Source organism: Bubalus kerabau, chromosome 8 (assembly GCF_029407905.1).
Source record: "Bubalus kerabau isolate K-KA32 ecotype Philippines breed swamp buffalo chromosome 8, PCC_UOA_SB_1v2, whole genome shotgun sequence".
Classification (NCBI taxonomy): Eukaryota; Metazoa; Chordata; class Mammalia; order Artiodactyla; family Bovidae; genus Bubalus; species Bubalus kerabau.
The window spans coordinates 118,154,182-118,173,620 of NC_073631.1; the positions used below are offsets into that span (position 1 = coordinate 118,154,182).

The 19,439-nt window shown below is 39.5% G+C and overlaps 1 protein-coding gene across 14 annotated transcripts in view; it reads right to left on the reverse strand.

The window, feature by feature from the left end:
• Positions 1-19,439, reverse strand: part of KMT2C (lysine methyltransferase 2C) — a 262,313-nt gene that overhangs the window by 149,553 nt on the left and 93,321 nt on the right. For 12 of the 14 annotated variants that reach the window (XR_008718183.1, XM_055591334.1, XM_055591332.1 and 9 more), the window contains 4 exons: positions 14,661-14,802; positions 8,523-8,723; positions 5,239-5,384; positions 4,176-4,285 (listed from right to left, as the gene is read on the reverse strand). Coding sequence is in view for 13 of the 14 variants with exons in the window: in XM_055591334.1 (XP_055447309.1) it covers positions 4,176-4,285; positions 5,239-5,384; positions 8,523-8,723; positions 14,661-14,802 (599 nt within the window). In the remaining variant the exon portion in view is untranslated. The remainder of the gene's footprint in view (positions 1-4,175; positions 4,286-5,238; positions 5,385-8,522; positions 8,724-14,660; positions 14,803-19,439) is intronic. The other 2 variants (XM_055591330.1, XM_055591325.1) reach the window with 1 other exon arrangement.

The following is a 19,439-nucleotide window of genomic DNA, read 5'->3' on the forward strand; positions in this document are numbered from 1 at the left end:
ATTCTAAGTGGAGAGCTGCTACAAGTAATGTTTTAATGTTTGGTAGTACCCCCAGGAATCCAAAGAGGAAATTAAAAGAGAAGAGTTTAGCATATTCTTCTATCTAGCAAAAGATAAAAGTTCCCATGGAAACACTGAAGAACAATCTGAGGGAAATTCCAGAAAAACTGAACTGCTTGATACCGAATGCAACTTAACAACTGAGGAAATAATGTATTAGTTTATAAAATGGGAACAATGTTGCTGACTGCAGGGGGGCTGTCAGCCTCAGCACTGCCCCAGCTGGGTTCCCTCTGTGTGGCGCGCGATGCCTGGCAGTGGCCACTAGGTGCCAGCAGCGCACTCCCCTCCCTGGACCGCGGCGCTCAGCACTGCCCTTCACCAACAGACTCCACCAGGACCCACTCATCCCAGAGATGGCTCCTTGTGCTCCAGGTACTTTGTGAGGCACCAGAGATAAAATGACAAGCCAACACTGCATCCACGCCCTCGTGAGGCCTACAGCCCTAGCGGGGGCACCAAAAGTAATTAAATGCTCACAGTAACAACATAAATTGACACATGTTGGTAAGTGACAGAAAGGAGAGATACATATGTTCCAACGACAAAAAGGACACGTACTCAAACATTTCTTTCTTAAAAGATGTGAACAACCCAAAAGTTTAGAGCGTACAGACACCCCCATCTGAGCTTTGCATCTTGTTCTTTTCCATCATCTTAGATTGAAAGGTCCAATTCTACTTGTTTATTTCAGCATCTGTCGAAGGTTTTTTAAAAAAGGATTCCCACAAAAATAGGGAGGTCTAAACAGAGGCACCTGTTTTCAACAACCATTTTTCAATCCCAGCCAAACTTCTCAAAAATTAGCCAGCGGAGTTTCCCTTTCCAGAGTCAAAAAATATTAATTTTTAACAAATGGGTTTAAAACATACATCAACGCTTTAAAATATTTTACTCAGAAAATTCTGTGTCCAGGATTTTTTGGCAACAAATGTGAGAATATTTTGTTGTTTGTTTGAGTACAAACTTTCATTGTTTCTGGCAATAAACTAACAATAGACACAGTTCCAAACATCTGTTACCAAATGCTCACTTGGTAGCATCTGTTACCAAAATACCCCCAGCAAATATTCCTTTGAGAAGTCATTGCATTCTCATTGCTGAACATCACCTTCATCTTGAAGAGGCAGATTAAATGTTTATTTTCTTTACAGAGGCAGGTACCGTAATTTATTCAGTCACATGCTGTCCTGATAATGGTCAACAAATTTGTAACACCTTTTTTTTTTTTGTAAAATAAAGCCTGTTCTGGGCTCAACAGCACTTTTACATACTTTGCCCCTAAGGAACCTTTTGAGATTTCAAAGAGTCATTGTCACACATCCCCACCCTCATCACTTAAGCAGAACTATAAAGATGTCCTCTATTTTAGAAGGGTTCTTCTGACAAGTATAAATGTATAAATGTGAGTAAAATTCACCACAGTGGTGACCTCCTTTAACACTCTGGCACTTATTTTTTTCTCGTAACTATGAATGATTCCATGAATGATCTTTAGTGCTATTCATTTAGGCCACAAACATTTACTGAGGAATGACCAAAACAGAAAAAGACAGTTATCAGAATGGCACTATTATCTAGAGAGGAGAGACAGACAAGACTATTAAGTAAATGCACACTGTGTTAGAGGCCGGTAAGTACAGAGGAGAAAACAGTCCACCAGGGGTGTGACGGGAGGAGGCACCTGAATTTTCAACAGGGAACCCAGCAAAGACCTCACAGATAAAGTAATCTTGAGTAAACACCTAGAGGAAACGAGGGAGAGAGCCATGCATGAGTCTGAGGAGAACAGTCAGCAGAAAGGGAACAGGAACTGCAAAGGCCCAGAGGTGGACAGTTCTCAGTAAGACCGCGGAGGTCAGGGCGGCTGAAGGAAGCGAGGGAGGGGAAGGGTTACTGCGAGCCATGTCTCAGAAGTGCCCGTGGGGATCGTGAAGATTAGGGAGGCCCAGGTGGTCAGTAGCGACTGGCTTTTTTTTTTTATTCTTAATAAAATGGGAAGTAGCTGGAGAGTGTTAATCAGAGAAGTGATGTAACTTGACCTTCGCTACTTATTTATCTATTTACCAGTGTGGATCACTCTATGGATGAAAACCCAAGACTATCATTAATTTTTGTTATTGCTCAAGTTGGTCCAGCTCTTAGGAGCTCCTTGAGGTTGGCTCCTATGCTTTCAACAAGTCCCCATCTCAGTCAGCACTTCCTTGCTTTCTGGCACCTGGTCTTTCCCTGCACCGTGAGCCACTTCCAAGAGCCTTGGTCCTTTTTATTGGAGAACGCTGGTTACAAACCAAGATCTGGGCACTTGACAGGCTCATTGCTAGAAGAAGTCACTGCTTCTAGGCTTTCAGAAGGGACGGAGCTAGGAGATACACACATGCATACTAACGCTTGCATACACACATACCTGGATTTCAGTATCTGTCCACATAAATACTAAAAACCATGAGTTTATATTGATACCTCTGATAACTCCATTCTAACACCACAACAATCATTTTAGAATAGTACTCGCTAGATTACGGCATGTATGTGCAGTTTTTGTTTGATTTTGTCTTTAGCTTTATGGGTATCTAGTCAATACACTATTTTTCAGGGCTCAGTTTCTTCTCTACCCTTCCCTGTGAATTTGGTTATTCCTTTTAAGGTTCTCCCAGAGCCCAGACAGCTGTAATTGCTTATTTACAGGGTAGGTGAAACATTCCTATGGTTCCAAGAGTCAGAGCTGTATAAAAAGATATATATAGCTTCTTTAACCATTCTATTCTGTGCGGTTATTCAGGTTGTTTACAGTACTTTGCAAATTAAACAGTGCTAGCAAGTATTAACCTTTAATGGCACAAGTTTCTGTATTATTGAAGGCATATTTTCAGGACAGAATCTCAGAAAGGTCAAAAGATAAGTGCATATATAGTTTGTGAGGCACTACCAACCTTCTCTCCAAAAGATAGGCACCCATTTGCATTCCTGTCAACAGGCAAATGAGTGCCCATTTCCCTATGGCCTTATCAAAAATAAGCTGCTACAGTTAAACAACCCAACACCACAAAGTGCCTTTTCACTTTTCTTCACTGCCTTTCCTATAACGCTTCTGCTTCTCACTGTCCGAAAATATTCCAAAACTACTTTTAAGAAGCTCAGGGAAGAACCAGCTCCATGACCTATCACAACAATGACGTGGCCATCAAATATGCTCAGACTATGGAAATCATTACCGGGCATTATACTGTTCAAAATGTGGTAATAATGTAAGCCTTTAAATGTAAGGTCACACTTCCAAAACAAACACTCTAACTTGACTAAGGTTAGAGGTGAGAGTTACTCATCCATTTAAATTAGGTCAATTTGATCATCTGAGTAAAGTAAATGTTACAGTAACTGAATAATTACTTAAATCTAAATCCTTGTCTCAACTATGCCTTTAAAAGGTTTATCTGTATTAAATCTGTGTAATTTCTATGGCAAAAAATTCCACTTTTAATATTCCTTTGGAAGGCCTGTTTTCACTTCTCCCAAACATATTTGTCAAAAACCAAGGGGAATTTTTAAGCAGCAAAGCAGTTTTACTTCACAGGGTTTCTTGCTTTATAGATAGAAGGTAAATGCTACATTTATTTTTTGATTGAAAATCACAGTGAAAGCTCTGAAAGATGGCAGACTGTGTATACGGTATTGCTTTGGGATAGCGCCAGAAAGACAAACCAAACTGCCAACTTGACTGAAAAGAAATTATTTTAATCAATTTTTAAAATAGCAAACAGAACTAGCTCACATTGTGGACTAAAGACGTGTCAAATCCTGTCTCTCCTAATTTAAATCTTCGTCAAAGAGTTTTGTCTTAAAAGTGTAAGATGCCTAAGTACAGTCAGTAATCTCTGTTTCTAAAAATTTTAATTTATTTAAATGTAAATTATTTAAAGATTAGTGTTTATTGCACAACTTAACATACTATATAATCTAGTGGTCTGCACAAACTACCCTTGGATAGCAATAATTTCCTATTTTAAGGGTTTTTACATTACAGTAATCATTTAATAAATTTTACAAGTGGATCTTTATGTTGACACAGCAAATGTTATAAAGTTGTGGTTTAAATATGTGTTTCTTCTACTTACTTCTGTGCTCCCTGAGACAACAGCTCTGTCCACGTTCACTAATAACGGTTCTTCCATCTGGCACACCCCCAGTGACCACTCCACACAACGGTGGTGAGCCCAACAAGTGCCTAACATGGTTAAAGTGAAAAGAAGCAAATAAGTAAACAATAAACATATTAACGCTGATAAGTAAAGATGTAAAACCCTTCCGTCGATTCTAACGTGTGAATATACAATGCATCCTATATTTGTGATTCCACTAAAGCAGCCCTTCTCAAAATGCATCATCTGGGAACTTGTGATACATGCAAATCTTAGATCACAACCAAGACCTACAAATCAAAAACTCTTGCTACGGTGCCCAGAAAGCTATGTTAACAAACCCTCCAAGTGATTCTAATGCACACTGTATTAATGATTGTTTCTTCAAGAAATTAGTTTCTAGTAATTTTATTTAAATATTACTATATTTTTATTTGATATATTTACATAACTATAAAGGAAATTTATTTCTTACTTTATGACAAACTACATATACACCACTCTTCCACTGCATTCCACACCAATCATCGATAACAGCTCAGTCTTTAAATTCTCTATCACTTGAACAATTACATGCAGTTCAACTGCAGAATGAAATTTACTCAAAGCCCCAACAGCACTGAGTCATAAATATGGGCTACTACACTGTATTACAGGACATCCACATGGCTAAGATCTATTATCCTTCACCCCTACTTTAGGAAGACCCAGCCTGCCATGGTCTCAGGTTTTCACAGATCCCTTTATAATCTCTCTTTCTGCAACTGTCAGATTTCCATGGCACTGCTGTCTATACAAGTGAAATGCAAATATTTATAAAAGCATCCACAGCCCAGTTATGGCCCTGTGCAGATGCTAAATAAGTTAAACTTAATTAGACAATTTTTTTTACCTAAGCAGGCGAACTTAACGAAGATGTTTTTAACAACAGTGATAATTATTTCTAGATGAATGCTATTTACTATTAAGTTGATAATTGGCTCAAGTTAAAAAGCCTTGCAGAATCAAGAGATAGCTGTTATTGAAGACTGGCTCATACCTGTAGGATCAAATAAGGCTTGGACATCAATGGCATCAGGAAGGCCAACCAGACTGAGCTCATCCCACAGTTTACCAGGTTGGTCGTCTGAAGCAGTCTGCGTGCTCACACTGACACAAGTCGGGACACTCTGCTGAGGCCGTTCCCTGGAAAAGAGAACACAAAACACGTGAAAGTGAGAAAAAGGAGAAAATGGTTTCGCTTCGTAACGACTTAAATATAAGGTACTGCCAAATCAATTTTAATTTATTTTGCATAAACTGCTTATAAAATAACTTCTAGGATATATGTCATTGCTCATAGCATTAATAATAATATAAAACTGGGTAGCTATATTATATATCATGTAAGCAACAACTAAAAAAAAGTCTCCAAATCCATAAGGAAATGTTATAAATCTGTAATTTTTTAATTGACACTCTACTATTCTAGTCAGGAACTGTATGTTGTCATATAAAATGAATATTCCCTTTGGCCTTACTTAAATGCTTAAAAAACCTAACATGAGCAAATCAGAAATCTTTAACATGCTTTATGGCAAGGGCTACCAACAACAGGGCCAGCAGTTAAGTTTACAGAAAGAAAGGTTATTTCCCAGGGGAAGGAAAACCCACTACGAAGTGTGACGAGGGAGGCAGGGGGAGGGGAACGCGTCAGCAATCTTGACAGCCGATCTATGCCGCGACGCTACGTGTACCCTCCGCTAAGACGTCACCTGATAAACCACAAGTCAAAAGCAAAACCAAAACAGCTACTGGTGAGTTGGGAATAAGGAAAATAGTGTAACAACAGCTAAAAGTTCCTGATAAAAGTGAATGCTGAATAAGATATGCCACAGATGGGAGGTTTCATACTTTCAAAACCCTAGAACTTCAGATATTCATTGAGATTGGTAAGTAAATAATGACTGCTAATGTGTCTAACAGTAAACACGGGAAATCAGATGGTTGGCACTAAAACTTCAATTTTCTCCTGATATCAAAGTATTCAGCCTGATGATAATTTTGGATTAAGTCACTATTGAATACAGATTATAACTCACTGCACATCTGTCTGCTGGATATTTATCATGATTCCTATTAAGAGAAAATCAGCACAATGACCAGGGAACTAAACTTTTTTATACCTGGAATCACTGAAAGAGAAAAAGTATTAACATTTTTCAGTAAGTACATTTAAATATCAAACCATGTACAAAATAACCAGTATTTTTTATGTGCACCATTAGAAATGCACACTCACTTTTTTTTTAAAGTTCACCATGCTATGCTAATTCCAAATCTCATTTTTATGAATGCCCACGGTGAACCAAATGAGAACAAACCTTCCTATAAATATGATCGCGCCCTTCCTGAAAATACACCTTCATTACTAGTCACTGCCAATTTATCAGGAGGAAAAAAAAGACCAACAGTTTGTCTATAACGATGAACGTACTGTTTGAACATATTTTCTTTACACCAGAATTTGATGGGGGCACAAATATAAAAACCAATGGAATGACTAAACATTCTATTACTAACCAGTTCCTAACCAGTAGGTTAGTCAAATTTGACCTTAAGTTTTTACAGTCACTGTGTATGCAGACAATGTGATGTCAACCCTAAGGGTGACAGGAGCCCAGCTTAGGAAAGAGCAGAAACACACATACCCCCCCAACAAAGTTTAAGTCTAAAACAAACCAAGAAGAGAGGAAATGATTCCTTGATTATATATTCTTATATTTAGTACACTATGAGGGAAAAACTATTTTAAAATCCTGCTTTTCAAATTAAAAAAATTAACTGGCTGTCTATCTGGATTACAACTCATTAGCAACATAAATATTGTAAATATTTAAAATCATTACCAAGCTAAATGATTTCCAAATTTTGCAAACATGTTTTATTCCTAAGGTCCATTAACTGGCCTGTTATCATCACTTAATAACTTGTTAAACACTTAAGTGCATATAAAGACTTTCACTAAACCAAGGTTATTTTTTACATAATTATTTTTAGCTCATAAAAGTTTTCATTAAAAATTAACTAAGCTTATAAAATAAATAAATGAAACCCAATTGTACTTCCCAGAACAGTTCTTTATTAATTGCCATCATTCAAGGCAGAACATCAGTATATAAGATATAACCTGGTCCAGTCCATTAAATTTACTAATGACTGATGGACTTTGGAAGTTTCCTGGACTTCTGATACAGTTTATTAGAATGTGAGCACTCAGCTGATCACAAAAGGTAAAGCAAGCCATGGCCTTTAAAACATCAAAACTCTAAATACAATACTTCTGAACTTCCTTAAGCTGTTCCACCTTAAATTCTTTTAAAAGAGTTTTTCTTGTTATTGTTTCATTTCCTACTTCAGGTCTTCAAGGCTTTGGCAGCAGTCCAAAAGAAGGAGCCAATCAAATAAGTACAACACAACAATGCCTCAGTACTTAACTCTGGCCGCCAGCCAGGCAGGCACTTGGGTGATTACATCATCACCCTCAAGGGCCAGAGCTGGTGAGCCTTCCAAGCTAAATTAATTTTTACACTTTCTCATTAACCACAGAAACTTCTACTCCCTCAACTACTAGAGCCAAGTCCACGTATGAAGATGGCCTTCAAAAAAAACTAAAATATATAAAAAAAATTTAACTCCAAAAATAAACATATTAGATAGGAATTTTAGGGAACTAAAACATCCATGAATATAGACATACATGTATGATTATACAAATAGTAAATGTTTTTTAATTACACTTGATTTATAACTAGATACATATATGTAAATTCTTTTATTTAAAAAAGACCTTTAACTTTAGAAAGGGTAGCTGTATTATAGTGTAAGTGTTTATAGGACGGTTCACCATTCTCTAAAGTGTAAACACAAATAAATAAATGACACTTAAAGGACACGACTAGTAAAAACCACTTTGGTTTTGCTATTCTGTTGTGTTATATTCTTACAAACTATTTAAAACATTTAGAAAAAGGAAAGAAAGATCTCATTAATTCTTAAAAATTTTCATTCCATGTATATGAATCCCCTCTAGGCTTATATTATGTTCGTTAAAGTTTTCTTCTTTTTTGTTAATATACAACTAAACGTTTTTTTAAATAAAGAAAATTTTGAGAAAATGAATGTTTGCTGGGTTAATGGTGAGTCATAAAGCATTGTATGGACGTTGGAAACACAAGAAATCATTTGGTAACAATCCCATTCATATAGTCTAAAATATTTCAATGAAAATAAACTATATATAGTCTTACTGCATTTGACCCATTTATATTCCAAATCGCTTACTTTCTCTGTCCTCTTTGTTTTCGTGGTGCCGAGTTTTGTGTTTTCTCACAAGTTCCACTGCTGTTGTCATCAACATCTTTCTTGTTAGAAGGCTGATTTTTCCATGGCAAAATAAACCCAGGCGTTACTCTAAACTGTTTTAAGTCTCCTTGTCCTAAGGAACTTTTTTCACCACAGTAACAAAAAGCGCAGAGCTGTTCACTGGCAAAATGAAAAGGAAGAAAGACAGAGAAGTAGTTTTATTTAATGATTTCAAGTTCCAGACAACTGCAGAAATACTTGTGCTCTAAAATTAAATACTGTCTTTAGTGCAAGCTAAGTGTTTAAATCTATAGTAATTATACATTTACAATTCTATTTTTCTACAGCATGATTTTTAGAAATAGTAAATATACCAAAATATTATATTTTGTACTTAGAAAAACAATTTTCCTTTAAATCTGACTCCAAAAAAAAAAATCAAAGTATTAAAAAGGAATAAAGTAAAAGCTAAGGTTGGACAAGAGGGTATGGTTTAATGGCCACTCAATTATATCCCAGCTGTGTAAAGCAAGTGGTAACCAAATTTTATTTAACCAGATGGAACACACACACAGAGATACACAAATATAAATGTAAGCGGGCTAACGAGCAGTTAGTGGTGGAGGGGGAGGAAGGGGTGGACCAGGGTCTGAGCGCACTGGGAACAGGATGAACCTGGAACGGTGAGGCCTTTCATTTGCTACACTGTAACCAAGGCAGGGATGGGCCATCACACACTGATCAAAACTCAGGACTATGTAAGGCAAGAATGAACACTACTGCAGCTGTGAACTGTAATACTAAGGTATCAATACTGGCTTATCAGTTGTAACAAAGATACCACACTAAGGCAACATGCTGACACCAGGGGAAACGGAGGCACGGGAGGGTTGGGAATGGCGACTCTGCCATACACTTAATTTTTCTGTAAACCTGAAGTTGTTCTAAACAATAAAATCTATTATTTTTTTTTTTAAAAAGAGACCACTTTAAAAGCTAAAGGACAAAAAAAAAAAAAAAAAATATATATATATATATATATTTATGGAAAATATACTTAGTAAGGGATCTTAGGAAGAAAACAGGATGAAAAAGAACCACTCCTCTTGGATATATTTTCTCTTCACAACATATGTATGGCTGCTGCCCTCAACTCTTTCTTCTCAGGTATTGAAGTTTCCACCATCACCTCTGTAGTCTCTACCCCAGTCTTGCATTAACAGGTGACAGGAATTATCTACAATCTTTTCAGATAATGTTTAACAGAAGTTAAATTCATATTGGACCTCTCGACAAACTGCCTTTTTAAAAAAAAAATGTTACCTATTTTAAGTTTTTCCAATATTATCTATTTCCATTTTGTAATAAATGTGCTGCCTATTGATACACACACACACACACACACACACACACAATTACATGTAGTCTGTTTTCAGAAAAATAAAGTCCAATGTGGGAAAAGTGTTCTTCTTGCCTCAAGGATGCTATCCACCAATATCCTTAGCTAGTATTTTATTAATTTTTAAGTTTTCTTATTTATAATTTTCTTTAAGCTATTAAAATTTACGTTTTCTTCAGCATACCCTGTTTCCGGTTTGTTTCGTCCCCTAGAAACATTACCTATGAGGAGCAACAATCAGATGGACATCAACATCAACTGACTAGGAAATGGAGCAATACTTTTAAAGCATTAATACTAACAAAGAATAGTTTAACCTTCAATTTATATCCAAAACTATCACTCAAATGTGATGGTATATTGAAATTATTCCTAAGTCTCTGTTCAGTTCAGTTCAGTCGCTTAGTCATGTCCAATTCTTTGCAACCCCATGAACCACAGCACGCCAGGCCTCCCTGTCCATCACCCACTCCTGGAGTTCATCCAAACCCATGTCCATCGAGTTGGTGATGCCATCCAACCATCTCATCTCCGTCTATCTCATCCTCATTCTTCTCCTCCTGCCCTCAATCTTTCCCAGCATCAGGGTCTTTTCAAATGAGTCAGCTTTTCGCATCAGGTGGCCAAAGTAATTGGAGTTTCAGCTTCACCATCAGTCCTTCCAATGAACACCCAGGACTGATTTCCTTTAGGATTGACTGGTTGGATCTCCTTGCAGTCCAAGGGACTCTCAAGAGTCTTCTCCAACACCACAGTTCAAAAGCATCAATTCTTCAGCACTCAGCTTTCTTTATAGTACAACTCTCACATCCATACATGACCACTGGAAAAAGCATAGCCTTGACTAGACGGACCTTTGTTGGCAAAGTAACGTCTCTGCTTTTTAATATGCTGTCTAGGTTGGTCATAACTTTCCTTTCAAGGAGTAACGTCTTTTAATTTCATGGGTACAATCACTGACCTCAGAAATTTCACCACACAACAGACCCACAACAAAAATATTTTTAGAGAAATATTCAAATTATTAAAGAAATAGGAAATGTTACAAGAGATGCAGGATATAAAGACAGACAGCCCAGAGTAATTTATTGCTAAGTTTAAAGGATGCGCAAGGGAAATTCCTGGCTTCTGCTCTGGAGGTGGAAAGTCACGGAGAGCTCTGGCCCCATGGTCACAACATACAAATTCACTTTTCTTGAACATTTCTGATTACAGGAGTCACAGAGCAGCCAATTCACCTTCAACTGAACGAAAGGTGCTTCCAAGAAGACAGGAGACACAAGCACTTGCTTAACCTGAGGAAGAGGCCCCCGGATGTCATATAAGCAGGCTTATGAATTCAGTGACAATTTTATAAATTGCTCCAGGCCAAGGGGAGGCGGTATGAGACTACACAGCATCTGGGACTTGCAGACATGCGGTGAATTATAGCCCAATCACCAGCTTCTCTCCGCACCCCTCCCCAGGGGCTCAGGGCCACCACTGGGGCCTGGGGAAGAGCCCTGGGAACACACCAGTCACGGGACAAGCCTGGGGGCAGAAGCGCAACTTGGGGAGGAAGACACAGAGACCTAGCCAGATCTTCCTCCTCCACTTTCCCAGGGAGAACAAAAAGCCAAGGACTGGTAGAGAGAGAGAGAGAAAAAAAGTTTCCACCTGCAAAGCTCAAGACCAATTGTAGATGGAGGAATGGGGGGGCGGGGGGGGGACGGTGCCCGGGGCCTCCATCATGGAGGAGGGGCAAGGCTCCATCCTAGACCCAGGCCAGGTCTCCAACAGGCCCCCCCGGACACAGAGACACAGTGTTCACCTGTGAGCAAAGGTGAATCAGAACAAGAAATGGCCTACCAATCCAATCCACACCATAAGTGGGAATGCAAAATAGTATAGCTACACTGAAAAATACTTCAGCATTTTTAAAAAATTACTTCTCTCTTAGGTATTCAGCTAAATGTAATAAAAACGCTATGGTTCACACCAAAACCTGCAAGTGAATATTTATCCCGATTTTATTCCTAACTGTCCCAAAGTAGAAGCCACCCAAATATCCCTTAACCGGGAAATGATAAACTGCAGCAGGCACCATAAAACAGAAGCCACCTCAGCAATAAAAAGGAAAACAGCTACTGACATATGCAACCACACAGATGACTCTCCGAAGCATAATGCCAAGTTAAAAGGCCAGAATCAAAAGGACACACGATTCACAATTCTATTCACATGATGTTATTGCAAAGGCAAATCTACCGGGCCAGAAAATAGGTAAGTGACTGCCTCGGGCAGAAGATGGGGTCAGGGGTGACAGCAAATGAGCCTGGGAGAATTTTTCAGGATGACAGAACTGTTCTTTACCTTTGTGGTAGTGATTATATGACAGTATGCAACTGTCAAAACCCACTAAATGGATGAATTTTACTGTATATAAACTAAACCTGAGTTTTTAAAAATAAGCAAAAGGTTGGGGGCCCAACCAAGAAAACAGAAATAGGATGTATTTAAATCACTAGAAAATGAAATGCTAGATGATCAATGCAAAGAGATATGAAAATGATAAAGCATTTATACTGCTAAATCTAAGAAATCAATTAGGACTGTAAATCTGAACTTCTTTCAAAATGAAATTCATAAAGAAACATGGTCAAAGCTACGGTTTTTCCAGTAGTTAGGTACAGATGTGAGAGCTGGAGCATAGAGAAGGCTGAGCGCCAAAGAATTGATGCTTCTGAACTGTGGTGTTGGAGAAGACTCTTGAGAGTTCCTTGGACAGCAAGGAGATCCAACCAGTCCATCCTAAAGGAAATCAACCCTGAATATTCACTGAAAGGACTGATGCTGAAGCTGAATCTCCAATACTTTGGCCACCTGATGCGAAGAGCTGACTCACTGGAATAGACCGTTGATGCTGGGAAAGACTGACGGCAAGAGGAGAAGGGGACAGCAGAGGATGAGATGGTTGGATGGCATCACCGACTCCATGGACTGGAGTTTGAGGAAACTCAGGGAGACGGTGAAGGTGAGGGAAGCCTGGCATGGTGCAATTCATGGGGTCGCAAGGAGTCAGACATAATTTAGCGACTGGACAACAACAACAACAAAAAAAACAAGAGTCTTGGGAATTCCCTGGGGTCCAGTGGTTAGGACTCAGCACTTTCACTGCTGGGCTGGGGGTCTGATCCCTGGTCAGGGAACTAAGATCTTGCATGCCTCAGGGTGTGGCCAAGGGGGAAAAAAAAGAAACATGAGCCTTTGGGGATATCATCTTAAAAACAAAATATAATGTGCAACCAATAGAAAAAAATTATCAATGCAATAAAAAGCAGAAAAAGAGGAGAAAAGTATTGGTTTCACAGAGCTCACATAAAAGGGGGACAATAATCAAATGAACTGCTGGGAAATAAAAAGTGTAACAAAGGGAAATAAAGCGGAAATACTGGGTAAATGCAGTGCAGACTGTTTATTTTTTATCTTTCATTTTGAAAATTTTCAAACCTTCTCCAAGATGTAGAACATGGCAGGGATTTGACATTTTTAGCATTATTGAAATATTTAATGTAAACAGAAGAGATGCCATTAGAGACAGTTTGAGGGAAACTTGACTTATGTTTTAGAACGATCATTTCTGCAACTGCACTAAGAACAATCTGGGCTGGGGAAAGCAAACAGAAGTGGCGAAACCATCTAAAAGGCAACTGCTCTCTCCTAAGGGTAACAGGGACTGGAACCAAGAATGGCAGGAAATTAGGACGCTGAGTACTTGTCTGCGACATCTTCTAAAGTCGAGCTACAAAATTTAGGGTGTGAGGTATGAGAAAAGACAGACATCAAGGATTAACTCAAAAGGTTTTGGCCTAAACAACTGGATAAATATTGGTAATATTTATTGAAATGAAGAAATCCTGGGAAGAAGATTTGGGGTAGGCATAGGGTTAAGAATCAAGAGTGGTTCTGGACATGTTACGGGTGCAATGTCTAGCATACTTCCAAATAGTGATGTCAGGCAGAGAGATGGACAGCGTTCATCTCAAGTCCAGAGTTCAGAGAAAGGGCGGCCCTGGAAATACAAAGGTGTGTTCATCGGCACACAGACAGGACCTAGCTATCAGACTGAATAGAAGTGAACACATTGAGGACTTCAACCTGAGGACTCCACTGTTACAAAGTTGGGGGGGTCTCCACAGAAGCCAGCAAAGACAAAATGAGAAAGGAGATGTGCTGAGAACAAAAGACAGAAAACGTTTCAAGGAGATGGGAATAGTCAACCAATAGATGGTTTCAGTTTTATTCATGAGTTCCAAGAAAGATCTAAAAACTAACAAGACTCCAAAGCTAAAATATACAGAGGTTATAACATCCTATATTTCTTTTTAAAAAAAAAATGAGAGAGGGTAAAGAACAAGAGTATAAGCTTACGTTTACAAGTAAATAAGAAAATCAGTCCTTATGCTTAAGAGTTTAGACTTTTTTCCTCGTCTAGGAGCTGCACACTGGAAACACCCTGCTCTGGTCTGAGGGGAGCAGAGTCACAGGCCAGACCACGGCTCTGTCCTACAGCCACGCAAGCCCCAGATACGCTCCACCCAGGGACACACAGAGCTACCAGCTCTCAAATCCCACCCAGGTCTGCGTCCTAAGCTTGCACTCTCTGCATTTCCTCTTGGTCAACTCACTGCCCTTCTTCCTGTCACTAATCTCTGACCCAGCTGCATTCCTTCTCGAACCTGATTTTGGCTTCCACACCAACAGAGACCAGGGAGCTTGCGGATTCCTCAGACACAGAACGCTGAAGGGCTGGGACCGGCTGCTTGCTGCTGTCCACTTCTGCTTCAGCATCCTCTTCTGCTGATTGTTCTTTGATTTCTGCTTAATAGTAAAACAAGAGAATATAAAAGTCACTTTGCATTACATCACTCTTTGATGAATTTATCTATAATGCAGATAGCACGAAGGAAAAATAACAACAAATGACAATACATAATGGACACAGGAAAAACTTTTGTATTTGTTGTTCAGCTGCTAAGTTGTGTCCGACTCTTTGCGACCCCATGGACTGCAGCACGTCAGGCTACATATAATCAAAATAATGTAAAACAGCATAGCTTTCCAAATTGCCGCTAACTTAAGTTTCGATCTTAGTAAAATCTGTTAAGAACTGTTAAGAATTTTCAGGATTACAGCAAGTCCTCCACAAAACAAACATACTTTAAAGTGACTCGTAAAAAATTTCTTCCTAATTTATGAATTGAAATTACCATTAATTTAAAACAATCATGACACAGTCTCTAATTGTCAGCCATTCTAGGAGCAAAATGACTAAAAATGACACACCTTAACTCCACTGCCTTTTTCAGTTATGCTCAAGACTCACACCCCGAACACTACACATACCTTCTTAGGAGGCAACCTAACTCTGAGAGCATTTTCAAACACCATTACTCCTAATATCGTTCTTCTCTTTAAGTAAAATGATACATCCACACTGTCTCCCACACTGTACTGTCAGACATCAACAGGCACAATTCCCCCACCAGCGCTCCTAATAAATCCCATGCTCTTGGCGCCATCTTTCTTTCCTGACGTGAAATTTACCTGTTACAGCTTTCCGCACAACTATCCACAAACCAAAAAAAAGAAAAACAGTGTACAGCAGTCTCAGCGCCCCGTCCCTCCTCCTCTGGAGGGGCTGCCCTGCACCACCTTCCCCCTCGATGGGCCTTCCCACACAGCACCCTTCCCCCTGCCATGCAGAGCTCCCTCCACCTCCGCTGGCGGCAAGAGAGCAACCAACCCAGGGTCCGCTCAGCATTCTGGAAATGCAGGGGCATCAGGGATCACTACCGGCTTGGAGCCCTCTTCTTAAGCACCAGTTCCACCAACTACTAACTAGGCAGCTTGACGTAGAAGTCGCCTCTCTCAGCCTCAATTTGCTCCCCAAAACGTTAGAAAACCGCCTGTATCTCATGAGGTTGTTAACAAAGATTAAACGGTCTAATACCTGTCGCTTCAGCTGGTTTGAGGCCTCCAAATGTGAGTACAGCTCTCTATATGTCCTTTATATATTCATCTTTGAAGAGCGTAATTATTATCCAGGTTTCAACAATCTCCTGTCTTCCTGAATTTTAAATCAGTATCTCTAGCCCTAACTCCTCTCCTGAGCTCCAGACCTCACTTTTGCTGCATACAAGGCACATCCAGCAGCTTTAACATCCACTTAGATATCAAATTTGATTTCCTGCCTCTCAGATCACCACTTCACTAGGACTTCCCTATCAAAGTCTTCTAGATTCAGAATGAATTCTAGGGAGCTATTCTGACAAACACTTTCCCTGGTACCTCAGACAGTAAAGCGTCTGCCTACAATGCAGGAGACCGGAGTTCAATCCCTGGGTCAGCAAGATCCCCTGGAGAAGGCAATGGCAACCCACTCCAGGACTCTTGCCTGGAAAATCCCACGGACAGAGGAGCTGGTAGGCTACAGTCCACGGGGTCGCAAAGAATCAGACATGACTAAGCGACTTCACTTTCACTTTCATTCTGACAAATAATTTTGAGAACTAGCAATCTGTTTAGTTAGACTGTAAATCCTGTCAAATCATTAATGATGAAATGAGGCATCAGAGATGATTTTGACTTTCCTATTTAAAATAATGGTTCTTTTTCAAGTAGAAACAGAAAAGCTGACCATAAATTAAGTGCTTGTGGATCCTATTAATCATAGTGTCTGTCCTGTCTACCCCAGCCACAAAACTGGTATAGAATCAAATCTACAAATACAAAATACATTTGTATCAAAGAAGGATTATAAAAAGTACTGCAGTTTTTAGTATATAGAAATGTTAAATTTCTGTATAACAAAGGACTCCATGAACAAAATTTTAAAATATATCACAGATGGAAAGAAAACACATGTGATTTGTATCCCCAAAAAGATATATTCAAGTCCAGAATATGTAAAGAACTCCACAGATGAACAAGGCACATAACCCTGTAGAAAAAAATGGACAATGGACAAAAATCCACACTCTCTGTTATTCAAGTCTTAGTAGAGCTGACTTTATTTTCAAGCCTTTCTTGCAGCTCAGCATGGCAAGCTCTCACCAATAGAATGTGACCAGAAGGGACCCTGTGATTTCTTCATCACCTTAAAGGGAGGGTGCTCTGGACCAAACTATGTTCCATCTTTCGTATGGACTGGACCATGGAGGTGTCAGCAACCCTTCTGCAATAATGCAGAAGAGACCACCACTCTGAGGAGGGCAGAGAAACTAGATGGAAGGAACCTTGGGTCCACAAATAACCACAAGGAACAAAGACATCCCATCAGCCTGGACCTCTCCCTCTTAGAAATACTACATGAAGGAAAAATGCATATCCAAGCCACTGCTGCATCTGGGCATCTGTTACAGCAGTTTAACCCATGCTCTAATTAACACAGAATATGGCACCAGGCGTGGAGAAGTGCTGTAACAAAAACGGAAAATGGGTGGGCTGATAAGCAGGCAAGAAAACAGTAATAGTAGTGTTTGGAAATCAACTGACACCTTTGATGCTGTATCAAAACATCGGTAGTGCTGTGACCTGCAGTAACTTGAAAGGCAGACCAGCTGCCTCCAGAACTCTAGGGAAAGCATCTGGAGAGACACAGAAATTATTCTGTGGTGCCTGCCCTCTAGCGTTTTTGCAACCAAAGACAGAAAGGAACATGGGACTGCTTGAGAGAGTCTCTCTGCCCACAGGGTCAGACACAGCCGAGCACACACATACCCAAAATACTATGCGTGCCAAGTCATTTCAGTCGTGTCTGACTCTTTGCGGACTACAGTCTGCCAGACTCCTCTGTCCGTCGGTTGCCATTACCTCTTCCAAGGGATCTTCCCAAACCAGGGATCAAACCTGAATCTCTTATGTCTCCTGCATTAGCAGGCGGGCTCTTTACCACTCGCACCACCTGGGAAGCCCCCGGATACCACAAAATGACAAAATACTATAAAGTGACCATGTATAAAAACACTTTATAAAGAAGCATTTCATTTCTACCCAGAGATGCCCAGAGCACATGTGTACCATTTCCATTACTAGGTAACAAGAAAGGGTAAGAGTCAAGAGAAGAGATGAGAACTATAAACAAGAAATAAGAAGGCCTCAGAAGTTTACAGACAGTGGGTCAGGTGGACGAGCGTCATGGCACCACATCCTCTCGGAGCATGTTTCTGTTAAAAGCCAGCTCCAGTCAGCCTCACTCCCAAATCAGGAGCCCTCCATAGGGTATGGCCTGCCTGCTCTCTCTTAATATTTCGCTAGCTACCACTAGGGCGTCTAGTTAAAACTTTTCTTCTGGCAAATCGAGGCACAATCTCAGGTATTTCCTTGTTTTTATCCCCCTGCAACAGAAAATACATAACACCATAAACAATTTAGGGGTTCTGTTTATTGCTTATTGTACCAAACACAGGAGGCAGCACCCCACTACACACTCTACAAAGCAGCTACTGTATCTGTGTTGCAAACCAGAGCCTAGCACAAAACCTAGATGTTCAGTAATTGTTTAATTAACTGATTAATTATACGTTGTGTAATATAAAGTAAGCAAATAAACCTTATTATAAGGCAAGACATAAATTAGAAAAAGCACAAGAAAACATAAACCAACTTGTAACGGGCTGCGTGTGCTCAGTCTCCTCCAACTCTTTGTGACCCTGTGGACAGCAGCCCACCAGGCTCCTCTCTGCCCGTGGGATTCTCCCGCGAGATTACTGGAGTGGGCTGCCATTGCCTTCCCCAGGGGATCTTCCCGACCCAGGGATGGAAACCGTGTCTCGCACGTCTCCTGCACTGGCAGGTGGATTCTTTACCACTGTGCTACCTGGGAGGCCCTTTAATGGGCTATCATTTGGCAATTACATTAGTCAGCACCAACACCCATTTTCTACTAGTTATCCAAACCATATATGCAGGCTTCTATGCTTTCAGCAACTATTAAGTAGAATAAAAATTCTTCTCTCTCCTAACTTCATCTCCACAGAACTGACAATACTCTTCTTGCTTCCTTTATATATAATACTAAGACTACAGAAGAAAACATATCTAAGAAACTGCGTGATCATGTCCTTTCCTTCTTTTGAACAGTGGTGCTCAAAAAAAGTATGCATTCTGAGTTACATTTTTCAGTTGTGTTTGTAGCTTACTGAATTTAATGTATCCACTACATCCAAAATGTGCTAGAAAGCTAAACAATTAGCACAATATCAGAAATAGCAAGTATTTTACTTATCATATCTTTATTCACTAAACTACTTAAAATGTTGACACTGATTAATAATATACCGCTTTCACAGGGCATATAAAGACTTTAAAATGTAAGCTGACTATAAATATATACACAAAATTCTCAAACCACTGTTTGACAGAAGATAACACTTTTTACAGCTAACTTAATTCTCTTTATAACTTATCCACAGTTTCATAAATACAACCATACATTACTATTATACTTTTAATGT